Source organism: Callithrix jacchus, chromosome 14 (genome assembly GCF_049354715.1).
Source record: "Callithrix jacchus isolate 240 chromosome 14, calJac240_pri, whole genome shotgun sequence".
Taxonomy (NCBI): Eukaryota; Metazoa; Chordata; class Mammalia; order Primates; family Cebidae; genus Callithrix; species Callithrix jacchus.
The window spans coordinates 113,869,655-113,893,086 of NC_133515.1; the positions used below are offsets into that span (position 1 = coordinate 113,869,655).

The following is a 23,432-nucleotide window of genomic DNA, read 5'->3' on the forward strand; positions in this document are numbered from 1 at the left end:
GTTTCCTAATCATAAACTGAATTGTTTCCTAACAGTTCCCAAGTCAAAAATGCAGATTTCATTTTTAAAAAACCAAGTGGAATATAAGAAAGTCACACTGAGTGGCTGTGAAAAGAGAAATGGAGCATTCCTGGTGCACTCTCACCCTGGCTGATGGCTGACAGCCCTGGACAAGAAGAGTTCCAGGTCTGCCAGACAGGTGCAGAACCTGTCCACACGTCAAACCCCGAGTTTGAAGAAGTCCTAGTTTTTAACACAGTTTTCACCCTCCACCATATCACGGCAATATATAAACAATATCCAAAGTTGGCATAGAAAACTCAGATTAAACTGTGAGCTTCCGAGAGAAGCAGGGTGACCAAAGCTTGTATCCATTTCTCAAGCACTTGCTACTACTGTGTATTTTGTACTGATGGAGGCATCACTTTTAATGAAACAGTTGTGAATAAATGTGTAAAGCAGATATTCATTATGCTGCAAAGCCTGTTAACATAAGAATAAATTCAAGGGCCAGGCACGGTGGCTCAAGCCTGTAATCCCAGCACTTTGGGAGGCCGAGGTGGGTGGATCACAAGGTCAAGAGATCGAGACCATCCTGGTCAACATGGTGAAACCCCATCTCTACTAAAGATACAAAAACTTAGCTGGGCATGGTGGCGCGTGCCTATAATCCCAGCTACTCGGGAGGCTGAGGCAGGAGAATTGCCTGAAGCCAGGAGACGGAGGTTGCGGTGAGCCAAAATCACGCCATTGCACTCCAGCCTGGGTAACAAGAGCAAAACTCCATCTCAAAAAAGAAAAAAAAAGAATAAATTCAAATCCATGGAATGTATTTTTTCAAATTTTATATGTATTCATATGTATAATAAAAATATATATAATTATTTTGCTCATTTTGAAGAAAGGAATTTTGTCTTTATACAGCCCCAAATGGTGAAATGAGTAGACTCTAGATCTAATCATGATTCCATTATTCGCAGTATGCAGAAATAAGTAAATTAAATTCCTTACAGAATGGCAAATTAAAAACCATGTGATCCCAATAGATTCAGGAAAAAAGCATTTGATTAAATTAACACCTCTTCATGACAAAAACTCTCAATAAATTAGGTATAGAAGGAAAGTGCTTGAAAACAATAAAGGCCACATATGACAAGCCCACAGCTAACATTATACTGAATGGAAAAGCTGAAAACTGGAACAAAACAAGGATGCCCACTCTCACCACTCTTATTCAACATAGTATTAGAAGTCCTAGCTAGAGCACTCAGGCAAGAGAAATAAGTAAAGGACATCCAAATTGAAAAAGAGGAAGTCAAATTTTCCCTTTTTGCAGATGACATGATCTTGTATAGAAAAACCTGAAGGCTCTACCAAAAAACTCTTAGAACTAATTGATGAATTCAGTAAAGTTATAGGATACAAAATCAACATACAAAAATCAATAGTTTCTAAATGTGAACAATGAACTTACTGAAAATAAATAAACCAATCCTATTTACAACACAGACACACACATACACACACGCACACACATCTTGGAATAAATTTAACCAAGTATATGAAAGATCCCTAAAAGGAAAACTATAAAACACTGATAAAAAAATTTGAGGCTGACAAAAAGAAATGGCATACCATGTTCATGGACTGGAAAAATCAAGACTATTAACATGACCATACTCCCCAAAGTGATCTAAAAATTAAATACAAACCCTTAAAACAATACCAATAACATTCTTCAAAGAAATAAAAAAGAAAATCCTAAAATTTACACAGAACCACATGAGGTCCCAGGTAGCCAAAGCAATCCTGAGAAAAAAGTATAAAGTTGGAGACACTGCAATTCCTGATTTAAAATTATATTACAAAGTTATAGTAACCAAAACAGCATGGTACAGGCAAAAAACAGGTAGACCAATCAAACAAGGTAGGTATCCCAGAAATTAATCCATATATCTATAGACAACTGATTTTTTTTTTGACCTCTGAATTTTTTATTGGCCTCCTGCTCCCCCAAGGGTCCCCTGCTTCTGCTGGCCTAATGTCTCAGAACTTTGGTGTCGTTGGTCTCAGACACCACCTTGCTATCCCTTGTCCGGCAGGTGGTCGTCTTTTGGATGGTTTGCATGGAGTTGCTGCTGTTCAAGGCATCACTGAGACTGAAGTCCTCCCCATCTTCCAGCAGGCGGCGGTAGGTGGCGATCTTAGCCTCCAGCTTGACCTTGATGTTCAGCAGAGCCTCGTACTCCTGGGCCTGGCACTGTCCCTCTGCCCGGGTCTGTGCCAGCTCTGACTCCAGGTGCAGCAGGATCCTGTTGAGCTGCTCCATCTGCAGGGCGTAGCGGGCCTCCACCTCCCTCAGGCTGTTCTCCAAGCTGATCTTCATATTTCTCATGGAGTCCAGGTTGATCTCCAAGGACTGGACTGTACATCTCAGCTCTGTGAGCGTCATCTCAGCAGCTTCAACCTCCGTGGACCGTGTGGTGACTATTGTGGTAGTCTGCTCAGTCAGCTGAGTCCAGTACTTGTCCAGCTCCTCTTGGTTCTTCCGAGCCAGCTCGTCATATTGAGCCTGGATTTCTGCCATGATCTTAGCAAGGTCCTGAGATTTGGGGGCATCTACCTCCACGGTCAACCCAGAGCTGACAATCTGGGCTTGTAGGCCATTTACTTCCTCTTCATGGTTCTTCTTCGTGAAGAGCAGCTCCTCCTTGAGAGCCTCGATCTCTGTCTCCAGCTGCAGCCGAGTGACATTGGTGTCATCGATGACCTTGCGGAGACCATGGATGTCACTCTCCACAGACTGGCGTATGGCCAGCTCTGTCTCATACTTGACTCTAAAGTCATCAGCAGCAAGACGAGCATTGTCAATCTGCAGAACGATGCGGGCATTGTCCACAGTATTTGAGAAGATCTGAGCCCTCAGGTCCTCGATGGTCTTGAATTAATGGCCCCAGTCTCTGACCTGGGGTCCCTTTTTCTCCAGGTGCTCCCGGATTTTGCTCTCCAGCTTCCAGTTCTCGGTCTCCAGGCTCCTGACTCTGTCCAGGTAGGAGGCCAGGCGGTCGTTCAGGATTTGCATGGTCTCCTTCTCGTTCTGGATGCCTCCCATTCCTGCCAGACCCCTGGCCATCCCCGCGGCCAGGCCCCCAACCCCCATGCCGCTCTGGAAGCTGGCAGAGCGCGTCACGGAGATGCGAGAACCAGAGCCCCTGGCACCTGCACAGACGCTGGCTGTGCTGCTGATCAGCCGGGCGCCATAGCTGGGCACCTGGACGGAGCCCACGGACCGGTAGTTGGTGGAAAAGGAGGAGCGAGTGGTGAAGCTCATGCTGCCAGGGGAGGAGAGCGAGAGGACAGGGCACAAAGCCTTCAAGAACATACATTGAGAAATTTTTCTTCAATAAATGGTACTGGGAGAACTGGTTATTCACTTACAGTAGAATGAAACTGGACCGTCATCTCTCACTTTGTATTAAAAAATCAACTCAAAATGGATTGAAGATCTAAATGTAAGACCCAAAACTATAAAACTACTAGATAAAAAAAATAGAGGCAATGGTTCTGGACACCGGTCTGAGAAAAAACTGTACGAATAAGACCTCAGAAACACAGATAACAACAGCAAAAATAAACAAAGGGATATAAAGAACTAAAAAGGTTATGTACAGCAAAGGAAACAGCAGAGTAAAGAGACAAGCTACAAAAAGGGAGCAAATATTTTTAAACTATTTATCTGACAAAGGATAAATATCAGAGTATACAAGGAACTCAAATCTCTCTGCAATGAAAACAAATAATCCTACTGAAAAATAGGCATATAATCTGAATAGACATTTCTCAAAAGAAGACAAATGACTAAATATATGAAAAAATGCTTAAGATCACTAATCATCAGGGCAATGCAAATAAAAACCACAATAAGATATTATCTTACCCCTGTTAGAATGGTTATTACTAAATAGACCCAAAAAATGACAAATGTTGGTGAGGGTGCAATGAAAATGAAACTCACACACTGTTGGTGATAATGCAAACTGGTATAACCACCATGGAAAATAGTACAGAGGTTTCTCAAAAAATATATATATAAATAAAAATAGAATTACCATATGATCTGGCAATCCCACCACTAGCATTTAACCAAAGGAAAGAAAAACAGTATGTCAAAGACATATCTGCACCCCATGTTAATTTCGCAATAGTTGCAATAGTCAAGATATGGAACAAACCTAAGTGTCCTGCAACAGGTGAATGAATAAAGACAATGTGGTACATACACACAATGGAGTATATTCAGCCAAATGCTGCCATTTGTGGCTGCATGGGTGAACCTGAAGGACAGGACTTGAAGCGAAGTCAGCCAGGCCCAGGAATTTAAACGCTGCATTTCGCACTCATACGTGGAAGTTGAGCCAGATAGGAGGAATACTCCTAGTGTTCTATAGCACTGTAGAATGATGACAGTTAGCAGTAATATATTACATATTTTCAAATAGCTAGAAAAGAGTGTATTGAATGTTCCCAACATAAAGAAATGATAAATATTGGAGATGATGAATATGGTAATTACCGTGATCTGAACACTATACACTGTATGTATTGGAGCATCCTTATGTACCCCATAAATTTGTACCATTGTGTTAATTTAAAAAACCGAAAACACAGCTTCATCCTATCCCTGTATGCCACACCCTAATATCTACCTCTGTCATTTATTATATCATCACATCCTATTCTGAGATTTACTAACTGATCTAATATGCTACTTTTTGCCACAAGAGAGAAAAGGTTTCTCAATTGAGAATAAATTAAACAAAACACACATCAATATTAAAACAGCTGACATTTATGTATTGTAAATCTGCAAGAAAGGCAGAATGTCCATCTCAAGGATGCCAGATGAGTCTTTCCTTCTGTGATTTAGACTTAACAACAATTCATCTTAAAAAAATTTCTGTTTTGGAGGTATGGTAGTTATGAAGAGTTTTGAATGACTAACGCCAGGATATTAGAGGAAAACAGTAAATTTCAAACCTAAGAAGGATACAAATAAAAATATTCACAAATGCATGGATGCTCTGCAAGCAGAGGAGGGGAGGGAGAAGCAAGAAGCAAGAGGACAGCAGGGAGAAAGAAGGCGAAAGAGGCAAGAAGCAAGAGGAGGACAGCAGGGAGAAAGAAGGGGAAAGAGGGAAGAAGCAAGAGGAGGACAGCAGGGAGAAAGAAGGGGAAAGAGGCAAGAAGCAAGAGGAGGACAGCAGGGAGAAAGAAGGGGAAAGCAGCAAGAAGCAAGAGGACAGCAGGGAGAAAGAAGGGGAAAGAGGCAAGAAGCAAGAGGAGGACAGCAGGGAGAAAGAAGGGGAAAGAGGGAAGAAGCAAGAGGAGGACAGCAGGGAGAAAGAAGGGGAAAGAGGCAAGAAGCAAGAGGACAGCAGGGAGAAAGAAGGGGAAAGAGGGAAGAAGCAAGAGGAGGACAGCAGGGAGAAAGAAGGGGAAAGAGGGAAGAAGCAAGAGGACAGCAGGGAGAAAGAAGGGGAAAGAGGGAAGAAGCAAGAGGAGGACAGCAGGGAGAAAGAAGGGGAAAGAGGGAAGAAGCAAGAGGACAGCAGGGAGAAAGAAGGGGAAAGAGGCAAGAAGGAAGAGGACAGCAGGGAGAAAGAAGGGGAAAGAGGCAAGAAGCAAGAGGAGGACAGCAGGGAGAAAGAAGGGGAAAGAGGGAAGAAGCAACAGGACAGCAGGGATAAAGAAGGGGAAAGCTCAGTTTCCTGTCACACACTCTTGACTTTAAAAAGGATTAAAAAGAAACCCTCTACTTTCATAATAAAGTTCATGAATGAAGAAATGAACCATTTTACTCTTGTGAAATACACATGCTATGCAAGAAATCTCTCGAGTAACCAGATTTTAGTAGTTACAGTTAACATTTAGCATATTAAAATGAAGACTTTTAAATAAAAAATATTATATAACGTAATTTGAAGGTTAATGCTGGTGTCAATTCAAATTGTGAATGTCCTGTGGATGTCCAGTAGATTTTTGTTACTAGTTTTTTAATAATAATAGTGTCAGTTTAAGGCACACAAAAACATGCTATCCATAGTAAAATGGTTACCAGAGTAAGGCAAATTAACATATCCATCATCTCACCTGGGTATCCATATGTTTGTTTTATTTTGTTTGCGTGTCTGTGTATGCCAAGAGCAGCTAAAATGTAGCAGGAATCCCCAACACAGTATGACTGTGTGGCCTTCAGTCTTCATGCTGGGCACTGAGCCTCTAGACTTGCTCACCTACCTGTGCACTGCTTTGGGTCCTCTGACCTACGGCTCCTCCTGCCCCACTGCCATCTCCCCACCGCCGGTGACCAGCGTTTCATTTTCCTCAGATCCCACACAGAAGTGAGGTCATGCATATTTCCCTTTAATGTCTGGCTTGCTCCCCCTGGCATAGCGTCCTCCAGGTTCATCCCTGGCGTGAGAAAGGGCAGGACCTCCTCCTCCTTAAAGACTGAACAACATTCCATCCTATATGTTTTCAAATGGTAACTGACAATTTATCACCACATAAATTTACAGGGTAAAAATGTTATGATCTATTAATGCAATGTGGGATAATGAAACCAAGCTGGTTAACATATCTATGACCTCAAATACTTCACATTTTTATGATGAAAACACTTAAGATAATTTTCTTAGCAATCCTGAAATGTACAATAATCTATTAAAAAGCTATCTTTGCCACAATGTGCAATAGAAATTAAAAAATATACTCCTCCTGCATAACTGAGAGTCTGTGGCCTCTGACCATTGCCTCCATTCTCCAAGGCCCAGCCTCTGTAAACACCATTCCGCTCCCTGCTTCCGTGAGTCCATTTAGATTCCATACAGAAGTGACAGCATGTGGCTCTTGTCTTTCCGTATCTGCCTTGCTCATTTGTAATTGGGTTACTTGTTCTCCTATTAACTTGAATTAATTCTTCATAAATTTTGAAGGTTAACCTCTTATCAGGTAGGTGTTTTGCAAATATACTTTCCCAATCCATAGGCTGCAGTCTTGTTTTCTCAGCTGTGCAGAAACTTTTCAGTTTGATGTCGCTCAGTTTACCTATTTTTGCTTTTGTAGTCTGAGCTCGGGGTGTGACAGCCAAGAGGTTTCTGCCAAGGCCAATATCGAGGAGCTCTTCTGTGTTCTCTTCCAGGAGCTTCATGGTTTCTGATCTCACAGGCAGATTTCCCGTACGGTGTAAGGTAAGGGGACAGTTTTACTCTTTCACATGTGGAAGCCGTTTTCCCAGTAACATTTATTGAAAAGACTATACATCCTGCATTGTATCCTCTCGATGCCCTTGTCCAAAATTAGCTGGACATATCTGTTTAGATTCACTTCTGGGCTCTGTATTCTCCACTGCTGTATGTGTCTGTTTTCATACCGACGCCATATTGTTTTGATTACTATAGTAATATGACTTTAAATCAGAAATTGTGATGCCTGCAACTTTTTTTTTTTCTTAGAACTGTTTCGCCATTCAGGGTCTTTTGTGATTCCATATGAATATTTGAATTGTTTTTTCTGTTTCTGTAAAAAATGTCATTGGGATTTTCATAGGGATTACATGGAATCTACCTATCACTTTGGCTCATACGTATTTTAGCAATATTATTTCGATCCATGAGCTCAAAATATCTTTCCATTATTTGTATATTCTTCAATGTTTTGAATTGTCTTCATCAATATTTTATAGCTTTTATTGTACAGGTCTTTTATCTCCTTGTTTGTATTTATTGCTAAATATTTTACTTTTTCTGGTGCTTGTATTAATAAATGGGATTGTTTTCTTGATTTAAGCTATTATTTGTATAGAACAATGCTACTGACTTTTGCATATCAATTTTGTATGCTGAAACTTTACTGAGTTTAATCATTGGTTCTAACAGTTTTTCTGTGGAATCTTTGGGGTTTTTTATATACAGAATCATGCCATCTGCAAACAGATAACTTTATTTCTCCCTTTCTGATTTGGATGCCTTTTATTTTTTCTTGTCTGATTGTTTGTGCTAGTAGCAGAAGGTTCGTTGTTCTGTGTAAGTGTCAACATCTTCCTCATGTCCAACTTGACACTCCACTATAGTTCAGGCGGCCTCCACGTGAGAACCCACCCTTCAGCTGAGGACACTTCCCAGCACTGAACAATAAATGCTCTGCAGAAGAATGACTGAAGGGTTCTGGTTCACCTCGCCTTGCTTTCTGGGACAACACACCCCTTCCTTTCTGTTGCAATTTTCTGGGTACTTTCTAATTTTCTCATTTGTCTCTCAAATATACACATCAAATTAGCTATAGGGCCCAAGCCTATCCAAACTCCTATAGAAACATGATTTATTGTCACATTATTTATTACCATTTATTTAATTAAATGGAATTAAACTGTGGCTGTGACTGAATTTTATTTGTAGCTGATGAGATGATATGCTATAACAGGAAGAACTGGATTCTGAGGGAAAACTCTAAGTGCATAGGTAAAGGACACTTTACTAGCCCTTGTTAGCTGAGTAAAACTGGACAACTCATGACTCCTCTGCTTATCTGCTGCCCTATGAAATGTGAATAATCATGGATCTCTTGTCCATTTCATACGGTTTTTATGAAGATCCAGTGAAAATGGCAGTTCTTTTCTTGTGATAAAATATCAGTGTCAGGAATTCCTACACAGATGGCGCCCCTAACTTCCATGACTCTTTTCATCACGTGGTTCTCCTCATCCCGTGTGTGTGTGTTACCTGCAGTCTGGCTTGGGTTTCGAATGTTGTGTCGTGTTGGAAACACCACATGTAAATTCCATCCAATCACAGAGGAGGGCTTCATTCTTCCTCACGTTAGTAGGTTTAAACTGGGTGATCACTGAGGGAAAGCCACCGTGATGGGGAGTAAAAGGGGCTTAGGGGACTTGGCCAGGTTGCCTTTGCTTTCCAAAAGATGACATGTGAGGATGAAGACATTCGCACAGCTCTCCACACCAAGCACCTGAATGACAGCGTGCGTCCACTATTAACAAGGAACAAGGTGAGAACCTCAGGGGCAGGGCCACCAGGTGTGCGTTCTAACCCGCTGTGACATGTGGGGGAAGCCGAGCTTCCAGGTGAGGGTAGAGACTGGGGGTGGGCATCATGTGCCCCCCCACATCAGAGCAGGGCGGAGACAAATGTGGCTGCAGGACCCAGGACTCTGAGGTGAGCTCAAAAGCCCGGCCTGGACAATGGCTTTCTGGAAGCAATGGAGTCGTGGATGGTTTCTGGGACAGGGGCAGCCGAGTCCTGAGGAAGAATCTCATCAGAGGGGGAGTAAGCAGGAACCTGGCATCCTCAGTACTGAACCACGCTCAGAGTGATCCAATCCTCATGAAATCTATGTATAGAGTGGGTCAAATCCAATCGCCCATGGTGATTTCAGGTATGAAAATAGACTTTTTGGTGACTGGCTGCTGAGTAGGCTGGCAGGATGCCTGAAGGAGCGCACCTGTGGTTCCTAGTGTGTGGGCCTTGGCAGGGACACACACCTCACTGAAGTGGTGAATGAATGGGTGAAGGATGCCATGTCTAAGCCACTAAGGTGCACCTCACACAGAACCACACATGGCAGCCACCATATCAAAGCTCTAAATCTGAAACCACAGGCAGAAACACACCCCAGCCAGGGCCTTTGCACGGCACGGCTGGCAAGGGCAAAAGGCAAGTGGGGCCACCCCACTCTCTCCCTGCCCTGACCCAGCCCTCCCAGCCTCGCAGCAGAGCCCGGCCTGCTCCCACGGTTCAGCAGAGGGCAAAGTGCGTGGCTCTCAGAGGGCAAAGTGTTGGTCTCTCCCCTAACTAAGAGGGTGGCAGAAGGTCCTCAAACAACTCATCAAGAACTTGTTCCTTCAGCCTTTCTGAGGGTGGACTTGGGTCTGGTTCTGGTGGGTGAGATGGAAATGAAGGAAGACTCAGCACTTTCCTTCCTGGAGATGGAACCATGGCGCTTCTTCGGGGCTGGCGCCCTATTTCCCTTCTTTCCTACCTAAACCGAAGATACGTTATCTTGAAATACAGCCACCATTTAGCAAATATAAGGCAACGAACGTGAGGATAAAACCCACGAGCTAAGGATGGTGCCGCAGGCGGATGGGAAGATACTGGGAGAAAAGCACGTCAGACTCAGACAGCTGGATTTCTCGTTCAGTGAGACGAGCAAGCCCTGTTCACTCAAACCACCACAGCTGAGAGGGTTTCACAGCACACGCAGCCTCTCCCGGAACAGAGTCCCCGGGTTTGCACAACGCCAGCACCCCCGGGCCATACACGCTGACGACGTGACACGGGCAGGGCTCAGGCCAGGCTGACAGGTGAGTTCTTCCCCTGAGGAACATACATGCAGAAACCGAAAACTTAGTAAACATGTGCACATTAAAAGTCTATTGACTTGACGAAAGAAGTTCAACTATAAAAGAAAGCTCCATACAAAGTGTTTATTTTTAAATTATCCTGAGAGAACTAATCAAATCTCCTATCAGTAATCAAATAACCCAAGCGTCAACGGCACAGAGGCTATCGCTCAGCTGGCCCAAAAAGAGACTGCTTTTTCCTTTTCTGGTTTAATGATTTCACTATCACTGCACTAGGAGGTATCAAAACTACATTACTCAACCCTAGGCCTCAACAACATAAAGCGATACCCCGAGGAATGTAGAAAAGTAAAGAATTAACGAGGAAACGCCGTAACCACACGGCACCGTTCTTTACAAACGTTCAAAAGAGGTGTAGCGCCATGAGGACCCAGAGATGGGTCTTGGGGTCACACCCCAGCTCAGTCATTTGCATGGGGGTCCCTGTGCATGCAATATCTTTAATGTGTCTTTGCCTCAGTGTCCTCGGCTGTAAAATGGGAATGAAAATCGCAGTCAGTATCTCATAGTGTAGTTAAGGGTCATATCATGAATGCCTGAAACATAGAAAGTATTAGCAAAAATGTCGCTGTATTTTTGTCCTTAGTCTCATCCACACATGACATACCGTAACTTCTCTGTATCTTTGCTTATTGTTTATCTTCTCCCACTATAATGTACATTCTCTGAAAGCAAGAAATCAGTTTTTTTTTTTTTTTTTTTTTTTTTTTTGCTTCTCTAGCACAGAGGACCGTGCATACACACAGGGGTCTGTAGCATTTGTTAACCGAATGACCAAATCTATGCCTGCACACCTACAGTCACAGCATGTGCTGAGGCTTTGTCCAGTGTTCATGAAGTTTAAAACCATCAAATGGATCATTTGTAGAAATGTATAATCATTACTTGAAAGGTTAATAAATTGAAGGAATTAAAATATGTGATTGACATTTGATGCTCAAGAAAAATTATATTTAACTTTTCAAACATAATATTAATAAATTTCTCATTAAACATAATAAAAATAATTATGGCTCTCCCCCAAAATATACAATCTCACCAGGTATTAAATAACCTCTAGACATATGTGCTCAACCCTTTATCTGTACTGAGGAGATTCTCAGACCTAGCTACACCTCTCGACCTCTCCACACCCATGACGTGGACCTGTGAAGTGCAAGTCCCTGTGATGAGAGGTCTGAAGGTCTCCACATTAGAGGGACTGGGGCATGGGGGCTCCGGGATGTGGAATCCTGCCCGCTGGGCTGCACCTGAATGATGCCATCAGAACCTCTGGCTTTGCCATGCTCCGCAAAGCTGCTGAGGCAATTCATACGCTCAGGAGCCACTTCAAAAAGAATTGAAGGCGCAAGTGAGCTGAGCCAGCTGCCTGACTTCACTGTGACATCTGGCCACTGTCCAGCCTCGGGCTTCCCACACCTAACTCAGGCCTCAGGCGTCTTCTCTCCACCTACAGCAAGTCTCTGGAGAACCACCCCAGTGCCATTCCTTTAATTTAAATGCCTCTCTTTAAACATTCTCTTACCCTGATAGGGTCCTCTGAGCTTCACCCAGGTCCGCTGGCCAGCAAATCAGCCCTGAAATGCAGCATGGATCCCTTGCCATCCAGAATGTCTACTTCCGATATTCACTTAACATCCCAGTACCTGTGTGGGCCATTTCGTTAAATGAACCGTCAGCCCAGCTGGTGCTGGGGCTAAACAAAAGCCTGCACCTGGCATGAGCCCTCCTTCCTCTCAGGCACACAGCCCACCCTTCAGCAACATGGGACGTGGGACCTCCAGGGACAGCCCACCCTTCAGCAACATGGGACGTGGGACCTCCATGAGCCCTCCTTCCTCTCAGGCACACAGCCCACCCTTCAGCAACATGGGACGTGGGACCTCCAGGGACACCCAGCCTCTGGCCACCTATCTACAAATCCACCAAAATCCGAGAAGGGCAGAGCACGGCGGCCCCTCCTGCATGTGGCACTGGCTCTCCCCCTTCCTCTCAGGCACACAGCCCACCCTTCAGCAACATGGGACGTGGGACCTCCAGGGACACCCAGCCTCTGGCCACCTATCTACAAATTCACCAAAATCCGAGAAGGGCAGAGCATGGCGGCCCCTCCTGTATGTGGCACTGGCTCTCCCCCTTCCTCTCAGGCACACAGCCCACCCTTCAGCAACATGGGACGTGGGACCTCCAGGGACACCCAGCCTCTGGCCACCTATCTACAAATCCACCAAAATCCGAGAAGGGCAGAGCACGGCGGCCCCTCCTGCATGTGGCACTGGCTCTCCCCCTTCCTCCCTGCTTCCTGGAACAGTCTCCTTACAACAGCTGGGGTGAGCTTTCTTATGCAGGAAGCTACTCCAATCACGAATTTTAGACAAACTTCAGCTGACTCCCTCTCACAGGATAAAATCATTAACCACGTTACAAAAAACAGCACCCTTTACCCCATCTCCTCTACCACGCTCTGGCTCACTGCACAGGAGTGTGATTGCCTGCAAAGGCACCGCGCACGTGTTCACTGCCCACCTTCAGTCGTCTACAAGCTCTGCAATGGCAGAGTCCTGCCGTGGTCTCTGCTGACGGCCCCAGAGGGGTCTTATCCATGGAAGTTGTTAAATATGATAGGATAAACTCATGCACAAATAAGCAAATTAACAATTTTATATTTTGCTTTAATCTAACATCTTACAACTGCCTCATTCTTAAAATACAGCGAGATGAAACCTCGGCCTACCTGGCTGCTCTAGCATCCCTGGAGAAAGAGAGCCGGAGGTCTGATCCCACCTGTCCAGGCCTTTCATCACCTTGGAATGACTGCATATCTGCTCATGCAGAAGAGGTTCTAAAATGTGGAGGAATGCAACAGCTTCTCTTAGTGGTCCGCAGGTATTGCTAGTTCTAGTTAATCTCCGTGTTTGGTCTGTCTGCATCCTGACCCACCTGGCGACTCCGTGCGCTGTGGGTTAGACGGATGCTCACCTGGGCTCTGGCACCTACTTCCCACAGTACCTCCTGCACTCCCTTCATCCTGGGGCCAGAATCCCATGTCAGTTTAACACAGGCATTCAGGACAACCCAGAGGCTCTGCTTACCTGTAAAACACTCATTCTGTGTTTTACACGGAAGAGATAAAATAAATGACACCAAGCTCCTGATCCCTAAAAACTCTCAATTCATTTCCAGGACTTTCTGTTACTGAATGTGCATACAATGAGGATATGAATGTGTCTATGAAACACTAACTCTGGCACAGCTGATGAAATGGATCCCGGTGGGGAGAGACAGGTGCAGGGACGAGTCAGATGAGTTCATCCCCAAGTGTGTGCTGAGGTCGTGGGCCTGGGTCTGGAGGGGTGGTGAGGACGGAGACAGGCGAGCTGGCAGGACGAGGGAGCAGCAGGGACGGGCAGTCCAGGCTCCGGTGGGGAATCTGCAAAGGGTATGGACCGCAAGCCTGAGGGCAGGCCCGGGAGGAGTGTGGGGACCTCCCCCTGGGGCTCCCGCACTGGAGTTAATTGAGAAGCTTCCAGTATCCGAAGAGAATTGCATCAGCATGGTCTGCCGACTGTTGGGAATCTCCTGGGTCCCAGTTTCTCCTGACCACACCCAGCAAGCCTTGGCTGCTCGGGGCAGGGGTGCTGGCTCAGGAGGGTGCACGGCTGCAGCCCAGATTCACACTCACACTCCGGGAGGGTGGCCTGCTTGACCTGTTTCTCCTCCTCCTCCAGGTAAAATAGATTTTCTTTCTGAATTGACCGTAAAAACCCTTTACTGAATATTACCTATTGGCTAACCTTACTCTCTATTCTCTTTTCTGAGACTTTTCATCATATCCCCAAATTAACAACAACAAAACCCACTAATGAAAATAACTGAAAATGTTTGCGAAGATGAGAGGAACAGCCGCATCGGGCCATGCCTTCTTTCCACTGTCCATCAGCCAGCCGGATGGCTTTGGGGTGCAGCAGGAGCTAACCGTGCCGACGCAGCAACAGTGGACCCACGGCTCCTTGTGGAATCTGCTTTATATGCGCCAAAGCCCTGGGCTCTGCAAAGCTGGTCAATGTCACAACTGCAACACTTGATATAAAATACACAACAAAATATTGTAGTCCAACTGAATCATAATGTTTCTAAATCTCTAAAAACCTTCTAGAAGAGGCCAGGCACGGTGGCTTATGCCTGTAATCCCAGCACTTCCAGAGGCCGAAGCGGGCAGATCACCTGAGGTCAGGAGTTTGAGACCAGCCTGGCCAACATGGTGAGTCTCTACTAATAACAGAAAAATTAGCTGGGCGTGGTGGCACATATCCCAGCTACTCGAGAGGCTGAGGCAGGAGAATCACTTGAACCCGGGAGGCGGAGGCTGCAGAGAGCTGACATCTTGCCACTGCACTCCCGCCTGGGCATCGCAGCAAGACTCCACCGTGGTGGCGGGGAGCAAAAAACAAAACAAAAGAAAAAAACTCAAAGAGAATTATCTTTTCATTCAGAGGTCTGCATAGGTCTCTCACCTTTCCTGTTATCTTGGTTATAATGAACACTGTATTCCTTATAAAACTGAAACTCTGGTGAAGGACCGTGGCAGGTGTTGATGTGATGTGATTTCTGCCCAGTGCTCTCAGTGTCAAAGTGAAGAAATTCGATGACGCGCGGGTAAAGGGCGGGAGTAACTATAGTTCTCCTAAGGTAGCCAAATGCCTCGTCATCTGATTAGTGACGCGCATGAATAGATGAATGAGATTCCCACTGTCCCTGAGGGAATGGGCTTGGCAGAATCTGCGGGGAGAGAAGACCCTGTTGAGCTTGACTCTAGTCGCGCATGGTGAAGAGACATGGGAGGTGTGGAATAAGTGGGAGGCCCTTGCACCCCTCCCCACACCCCAGGCATCCTGCGAGGGGGCGGGTAGGGGTCCACGGACTTGCATTTAAAGCAGTGTCTAGAGGGAAATTTATAGCAATAAATGCCCACATGAGAAGCAAGGAAGGATCTAAAATCAACACTCTATCCTAAAAATTGAAAGAGCTAGAGGAGCAAGATCAAAAAAACTCAAAACCTAACAGAAGACAAGAAATAAGATCAGAGCAGAACTGAAGGAGATAGAGACACAAAAATCCCTTCACAAAAATCAATAAATCCAGGAGCTGGTTTTTTGAAAAGATCAACAAAATTGACCACTAACCAGACTAATAAAAGAGAAAAGACAGAAGAATCAAATAGATGCAATAAAAAACAATAAAGGGGATATTACCACCAATCCCACAGAAATACAAACCACCATCAGAGATTACTACAAACAACTCTATGCACGTAAACCAGTAAACCTGGAAGAAATGGATAAATTCCTGGACACTTGCACCCTCCCAAGGCTAAACCAGAAAGAAGTTGAATCCCTGAAGAGACTAATAACAAGGGCTGAAGTTCAGGCAGCAATTAATAGCTTACCAACCAAAAAAGTCCAGGTCCAGACGGGTTCACAGCCGAATTCTACCAGACACACGAAGAGGAGCTGGTACCATTCCTTCTGAAACTATTCCAAACAATACAAAAAGAGGGAATCCTCCCTAACTCATTTTGTGAGACCAACATCACCTTGATACCAAGACCCAGCAGAGACTCATCTAAAAAAGAAAACTTCAGGCCAATATCCATGATGAACATCAGTGCAAAAATCTTCAATAAAATACTGGCAAACTGATTGCAAGAGCACATCAAAAAGCTTATCCATCACAATCAAGTAGGCTTCATCCCAGGGATGCAAAGCTGGTTCAACATACACAAGTCTATAAATGTAATCCACCACATAAACAGAACCAAAGACAAAAACCACACGATTATCTCAATAGATGCAGAGAAGGTCTTTGACAAAATCCAACAGTACTTTATGCTAAAAACCCTCAATAAACTAGGTATTGATGGTACATATCACAAAATAATAAAAGCTATTTCTGACAAACCCACTGCCAATATCATACTGAATGGGCAAAAACTGGAAGCATTCCCTCTGAAAACTGGCACTAGACAAGGATGCCCTCTCTCACCACTCCTATTCAATATAGTACTGGAAGTTCTAGTCAAAGCAATCAGGCAAGAAAATGAAATAAAGGGTATTCAAATAGGAAAGGTGGAAGCCAAACTGTCTCTATTTGCAGACGACATGATAGTATACCTAGAAGACCCCATTGCCTCAGCCCAAAAACTCCTGAAACTGATAAGCAACTTCAGCAAAGTCTCAGGATATAAAATCAATGTGCAAAAATCACAAGCCTTCCTCTACACCAATAACAGACTTAAAGAGAGCCAAATCAAGAACGAACTGCCATTCACAATTGCTACAAAGATAATAAAATACCTAGAAATACAAATAACAAAGGATGTAAAGGACCTTTTCAAGGAGAACTACAAACCACTGCTCAAGAAAATAGGACACAAAGAGATGGAAAAACATTCCATGCTCATGGATAGGAAGAATCAATATTGTGAAAATGACCATACTGCCCAAAGTAATTTACAGATTCAATGCTATCCCCATCAAGCTACCAATGACCTTCTTCACAGAACATAGAACCAAAAAAGAGCCCACATAGCCAAGAAAATCCTAAGCAAAAAGAACAAAGCTAAAGGCATCATGCTACCTGACTTCAAACTACACTACAAGGCAACAGTAATCAAAACAGCATGGTACTGGTACCAAAACAGAGATCTAGACCAACAGATCAGAACAGAGGCCTCAGAAGCAACACCACACATCTACAACCATCTGATCTTTGACAAACCTGACAAAAACAAGCAATGGGGAAAGTATTCCCTGTTTAATAAATGGTGTTGGGAAAACTGGCTAGCTATGTGCAGAAAGCAGAAACTGGACCCCTTCCGGACACCTTACACTAAAATTAACTCCAGATGAATTCAGGATTTAAACATAAGACCTAACACCATAAAAACCCTAGAAGAAAACCTAGGCAAAAACCATTCAGGACATAGGTATAGGCAAGGACTTCATGACTAACACAGCAAAAGCACTGGCAACAAAAGCCAAAATAGACAAATGGGATCTAATTAAACCTAAGACCTTCTGCAAAGCAAAAGAAACAATCATTAGAGTGAACTGGCAAACAACAGAATGGAAAAAAATTTTTGCAATCTACCCTTCTGACAAAGGGTTAATATCCAGAATATACAAAGAACTAAAACAGATTTACAAGAAAAACAACAAACCCATTCAAAAGTGGGAGAAGGATATGTACAGAAATTTTTCAAAAGAAGACATACATGAGGCCAACAAACATATGAAAAAATGCTCATCATCACTGGTCATTAGAGAAATGGAAATCAAAACCACAATGATACCATCTCACACCAGTTAGAATGGTGATCATTAAAAAATCTGGAGACAACAGATGCTGGAGAGGATGTGGAGAAATAGGAACACTTTTACACTGTTGGTGGGAATGTAAATTAGTTCAACCATTGTGGAAGACAGTGTGGCGCTTCCTCAAGGATCTCAAAATAGAAATTCCATCTGACCCAGCAATCCCTTTACTGGGTATATATATCCAAAGGATTATAAATCATTCTATTATAAAGACACATACACATGTATGTTCACTGTGGCACTGCTCACAATAGCAAAGACCTGGAACCAACCCAAATGTCCATCAGTGATAGACTGGACAAAGAAAATGTGGCGCATACACACCATGGTATACTATGCAGCCATAAAAAGCAATGAGTTCCTGTCCTTTGTAGAAACATGGATGAATCTGGAAACCATCATTCTGAGCAAACTGACACAGGAACAGAAAATCAAACACCGCATGTTTTCACTCATAGGTGGGTGTTGAACAATGAGAACACGTGGACACAGGAAGGGGAGTATCATACACTGGGGTCTGTTTGGGGGATCTGGGGAGGCACAGAACAGGACGGGGAGGTTGGGGAGGGATAGCGTGGGGAGAAATGCCAGATACAGGTGCCGGGAGGAAGGAGGCAGCAATCCACCTTGCCATGTATGTACCTATGCAACAATCCTGCATGATCTGCACATACACAACAGAACCTAAACTACAATAAAAAAAATAAAAAACTGAAACTCCTAGGTCTTCCCAGGAAAACGTTGCTGGGAGTGCCCTACAGACAGCGAAGGTTTCCTTCCAGACAGTGCCTGCTGCCTCTGAGGCTGGGGCTGCAGCTGGGTTTAGGGGCTCACTGGTCCCTAATTCCTGATTAAATGGCATCCCATCTGCTGCATGTTTAAAGGCAAGTTTGTAAGCTTGCTCCAAAATGAGAAAAGTGTGTTGATCTGACTCCTAAATGTCCTTTCGGTGAAAAAGAATCTTTACCCGGATGCAAATTTCATGGCAAATCAATCTATGGAACGTCGCTTGCCTGAGAACACATTCAGAGGTGCCGTGGGGAGTTCACATCCCACTGAGACAATCTCTGCAGCAGAACGTGATCTCCTACACCGCTCACTGCTGACCTGACCGTCCACTGCCCTCACTGCACCCACCTTCAGAGGGCTCGTGGTCCAGGTGTCCCCAGTCTGGGACCTCCGGCCTCTTCAAGGCACTCTACCTGCATCCTGGGCTTACGGTTTGGGTAAAATTGGGTGAAATGAGTAAGAATTTTTGAGAAAAAGTATGAGCTTATCTGCACTCTTTACCTGAAACCTCCACATTTCTGGTAGTGTGTGGAGAGAAGCATGTCCCCTCCAGGGACACAGCTGCGGGCCCCTGCAGTGGCTGCACTTGCGATGTGAGCTGCGTGAGGTCACCAGGCCACCTGGCCTTGCCTGCTCCCTGTGGTACTTCCTGTTCCCCTGCGGGCCCCCAGGACATGATGTAATCACCCCCACATGGACCACATGTCTGGCTGCCCCTTGCTCTAGAGAACCGGGAGAAGTGGCTTGAATCTGCACACCCAGGAGCTGCGGGACCAGCTGGGAGGAAGCTGGCCACAGGGATGCAGAATCCTCCTGACAAGCAGACGGATGTGTGCAGTTTAACTCGGGGGTTTATATTCAAAATCTGCCTGAGGGTCAGCTGCTCCTGTAACAGGCGCGTTACCTTCTCACACCCAGAGGCTTCCGCGAATGCCATGGACTTCTCAGTCTATACTTAATTATCCGGGCACGGTGGCTCAATTTTTAACATACCTTAAGAAGTCAGTGTTCAAACCCCTGAATCATCAATATCTTTAGCGGACAACCTGATACATCAAACAGAGACACAGCTACAAAATACAAGGGGAGTTTGGGTAATTGAGCCAAACAAATGTCTGCTCAATTAATTATCATTTTCAGTACGTTGTTATCTGACAAATGGCTGCGGTGCACACACAGGTCATTTTGTCTGTTTTACCTGCTTGGCCTTTGATTATTTTTGATATGACGACGGGGACGTTGTGCTCAGAACCTCCCTGAAAGACAAAGCCAACAGAAGAAAGGTGGTTATCATGATCCACACCGGGAAAGCTCTTCAAATGCAAAGAGCAGGAATAGAGGAAAACATTTCCATACCTTTATACTCAGGCCCAGGCCGCCAACCGGCTGTCTGCGAAGTGTAACAGTTCTGTGCTTTAAAAAATTTCAGAAAACAAAGCGACTTTAGGTTACAATGCTCGATCAGAAACAGAATTCAAAATAAATTCTTCACTTAAGCCCAAATACTTGTTAAATTATATTTCCAAAGCAATCCTGGCTAAATATGGCAGTAATGACACTAATTCAAATCTTTAATCTGTGGTACTGCACACATGAAAACAAGGTGGGTGATAAAGAGCAGGCCCTGTTCTATGCATTGTCTGAAATCCAGCGAGAGTCTCTGCACAGCTGTCCTCTCATCTGCATTTTGCTTGTGAGGAAAGGGGTTCCATGAAGAAGCGAGGTTCCCACCTTCTCCAAGGCAGTAAAAGGGAAGCAGGAGCACTCAGGTCTGTCTAAAACCCGTCTCTTCTGGCCGGGCGCGGTGGCTCAAGCCTGTAATCCCAGCACTTTGGGAGGCCGAGGCGGGTGGATCACGAGGTCAAGAGATCGAGACCATCCTGGTCAACATGGTGAAACCCCATCTCTACTAAAAATACAAAAAATTAGCTGGGCATGGTGGCGCGTGCCTGTAATCCCAGCTACTCAGGAGGCTGCGGCAGGAGAATTGCCTGAACCCAGGAGGCGGAGGTTGCGGTGAGCCGAGATTGCGCCATCGCACTCCAGCCTGGGTAACAAGAGCGAAACTCTGTCTCGGGAAAAAAAAACAAAACTGTCTCTTCCCGCCAGCCCTATCACCGGCTCCCTCTTCACTGTGCCACTCTGTTAAAGTGAGCCATGTTGAGAACAATCTTTAACCAACAGTAACTCATGAATGATCAGTTTTCACATCCTCTGACCACAGGTGCCTGGGTTGTTTAAAGTTAGGTTGTGATACAAACCTAAAAGCACAATAGGCCCCAACTGGCTACTGAAATAGCAAAAATCCCCAAATCTCTTGAGCATTAAGCCACGGACAAATATTTAGCTGTGGTCTAATCTGATGAATGCGACTGTTACCAACTTCAGGTAGACACGGGTGACTAGCGCCCACGCTGAGGGGATGCACAGAGGCAGCCTGGGGTAGATGGGCAGTGGCCTAAGCGTGCTTTTACCTCCAAAAGACACTATAGGAAAAAAGGAAATGGCATTCTTTGAGTTCTAAAGGAAAACACAAGCATGTTCAGACTGAATGGCACTGAAAGGAGACTTTTGTGCAAAGCAAGGACCCTGAAGATGGTGGCAGAGCCCACGCAGAAGGGGGGACCCGGGAGCCCCCGGCCTGTCCAGCAGTGCAGGTGCAGGTGCAGGAAGGCCACTGTGAGCGCTTCCGCAGCCTGGGGCACCCCAGGGTGTCCTTCTTAGGGGTGAATACTTTATAAACCTAAAGGAAAGAAACCAAAAATTAGAGGAAATATACCTCCATTGCAGTGTGTCTATGGGGACACAGCAAGAAATACCTTAACTGGAAATTTTATTCTTTTGATCTCTTTTGCACATGTAATATTTACATGAGAAAAATAATTATACACAGAAAAAGAGCTGTATTTCAGGGAATTTGCTAGGGAGTGATCATTCTGGCTTTTTCTTTGTCAGGCTGGATTCCATATGCTATGAGCAGCAATGTCAGAGCCTCTCCTGGGAAGTCCATACCCTGGGTTCTTTACGGCATCCACATTCTCGGTATTTACCTGCAACGCCACGAATGCTTCCCAGCCACCCTGCGCCAATGGACAGGCTCTTAAACCTGCTCATCAAAGCATTACTGACAACAGCCCAGGTACGGATAGGTGAGAGAAGCAAGCAGATGCGGTGGACACACCAAACGGGACATCATTCAGCTATAAGGAAGGAAATCCTGCCCTCTGTGACAACATGGAAGAACCTGGAGGACACTGTGCTGAGTGGAATAAGCCAGGCACAGAAAGACAAATCCACACGTCTCTCCTGCATGTGGGATCTAAGAACGGTGACCTCAAAGCAGAGAGTAGAGCCGTGGTTACCGGGTTTTGGGGTGGTGGGGTGGAGATGCAGGCCAAAGGGAGCCACATTTCAGCTGTAAGGTGAACAAGTTCTGGGCTCTAGTGGAAAGCATGGTGACTGTGGTTAATAACACCATGTTTCCTTGAAGTTTGCTAAGAGAATAAACCTTATGTGTCCTCACCACAAAAAACAAAGGTAGCTGTCAGGTGACGTATGTGTGCATTTCATGGTGTATGTGCATATGAGAGCATACCCTGGACACCTTAAGCATGTACAATTTTTATTAGTTACAGCTCAGGAAAGCTGAATGAATAAATTCCACTGTGCAACTAGAGGGTTTCCAAGGATATACTCTATTAAGGAGGGAGAGGGAGTTACTCCCGCATGTGGGAAGCATATCATTTTCCTCCTCAACGTGAGGACTGGTGACTTTGCCAGAATGCATCTCACAGTGAGTGTGAACTGCAGAAAAGAGGGGCGCTCACTCCCTCCCTCGAGAGATGCTGAACTCTGCAGGGTTCATGGCCAAGAAGGGGAGTGGGGAGAAAGGCATCCACCTACCAGCTGCTCCTCTGTGTGACACAGTGAACCGCCTCATGCTTCTAAGAACTTTTCTGTGCAACAGAGACTGAAAACTGAATTATCTACATCATAGTGACTGGAGGCCTCTCTGTATAGAATCTCTGAAAATGCTCAATAACATTTTAAAATTTTACCTATTCACGTAAGCATTTGAAACCAGGCAAGCAAGTAAGTATAAGATGAGAGAAAATTCATTTTGAGATTAAACAGGTTAGCTTCTGGCTCAATAGACTGCCAGATAATGACATTTCAAAGCTGTCATTTGACTCACTTATAGATGTCAGGAAGATATCCCAAAATATCCTAAAATATCCCTGACATTTCAAAGAAAATATCAATTAACTGATCACCTGTGGTAAAATCTGGACTAATGTTCTTAAGTAAGAAAAAATTGCAACATAAACAAGCAACATAAACATTTGTTTACCAGAACTTGAAGAGCTCGTTCTCTGTGACTGGGCTAGGCCAGACCATACTCATTTCATTTCTGCTTTGTGCCTCTCCTAAAATGTCCCTTTCTGTGTAAGTTTGAACTAGCCATTTAGGTCTCTAAATTTCTCTAAAATTGAGCTCCTGCATCTGGAAAGTCAGGACTGTACTAGGAGCCCTAATGGGAAGTGCTGTGAATGGGACCGTGGCCCTTAAATTCCATGTTGAAGTCCTCACCCCAGTGTGACTGCATGGGAGGCAGGGCCTTCAGGAGGTAACTAAGGTCGGATGAGGTGATTCTGGTGGACCCTGCCTGACAGGGTTGGTGTCCTAAAGGAACAGGAAAAGGCAGAGATGGCGCTCACTCTGTCTCTCTCTCTGTCTCTCTCTCTCTCTCTTTCTTGCTGTTTCTCTCCCCATCCCCGCCTTGCTCTCTCTACCTCAGAGGACAGGCCAGGAAGGCCGCTGCCTGCAAG

General features: G+C 44.8%; 1 protein-coding gene and 1 pseudogene across 2 annotated transcripts in view; both read right to left on the minus strand.

Annotated features, from left to right (window-relative positions):
- SNTG2 (syntrophin gamma 2) overlaps positions 1 to 23,432 on the minus strand; it is a 351,728-nt gene that overhangs the window by 195,266 nt on the left and 133,030 nt on the right. The window contains exons 3-4 of the mRNA XM_054245265.2: positions 19,960 to 20,016; positions 19,802 to 19,859 (exon numbers count right to left, since the gene is read on the minus strand). Of these exons, the coding sequence (XP_054101240.2) occupies positions 19,802 to 19,859; positions 19,960 to 20,016 (115 nt within the window). The remainder of the gene's footprint in view (positions 1 to 19,801; positions 19,860 to 19,959; positions 20,017 to 23,432) is intronic.
- Positions 785 to 13,250, minus strand: LOC144579201 (keratin, type I cytoskeletal 18 pseudogene; annotated as a pseudogene). The gene has a single exon (XR_013526228.1). The product of XR_013526228.1 is annotated as a keratin, type I cytoskeletal 18 pseudogene (transcript).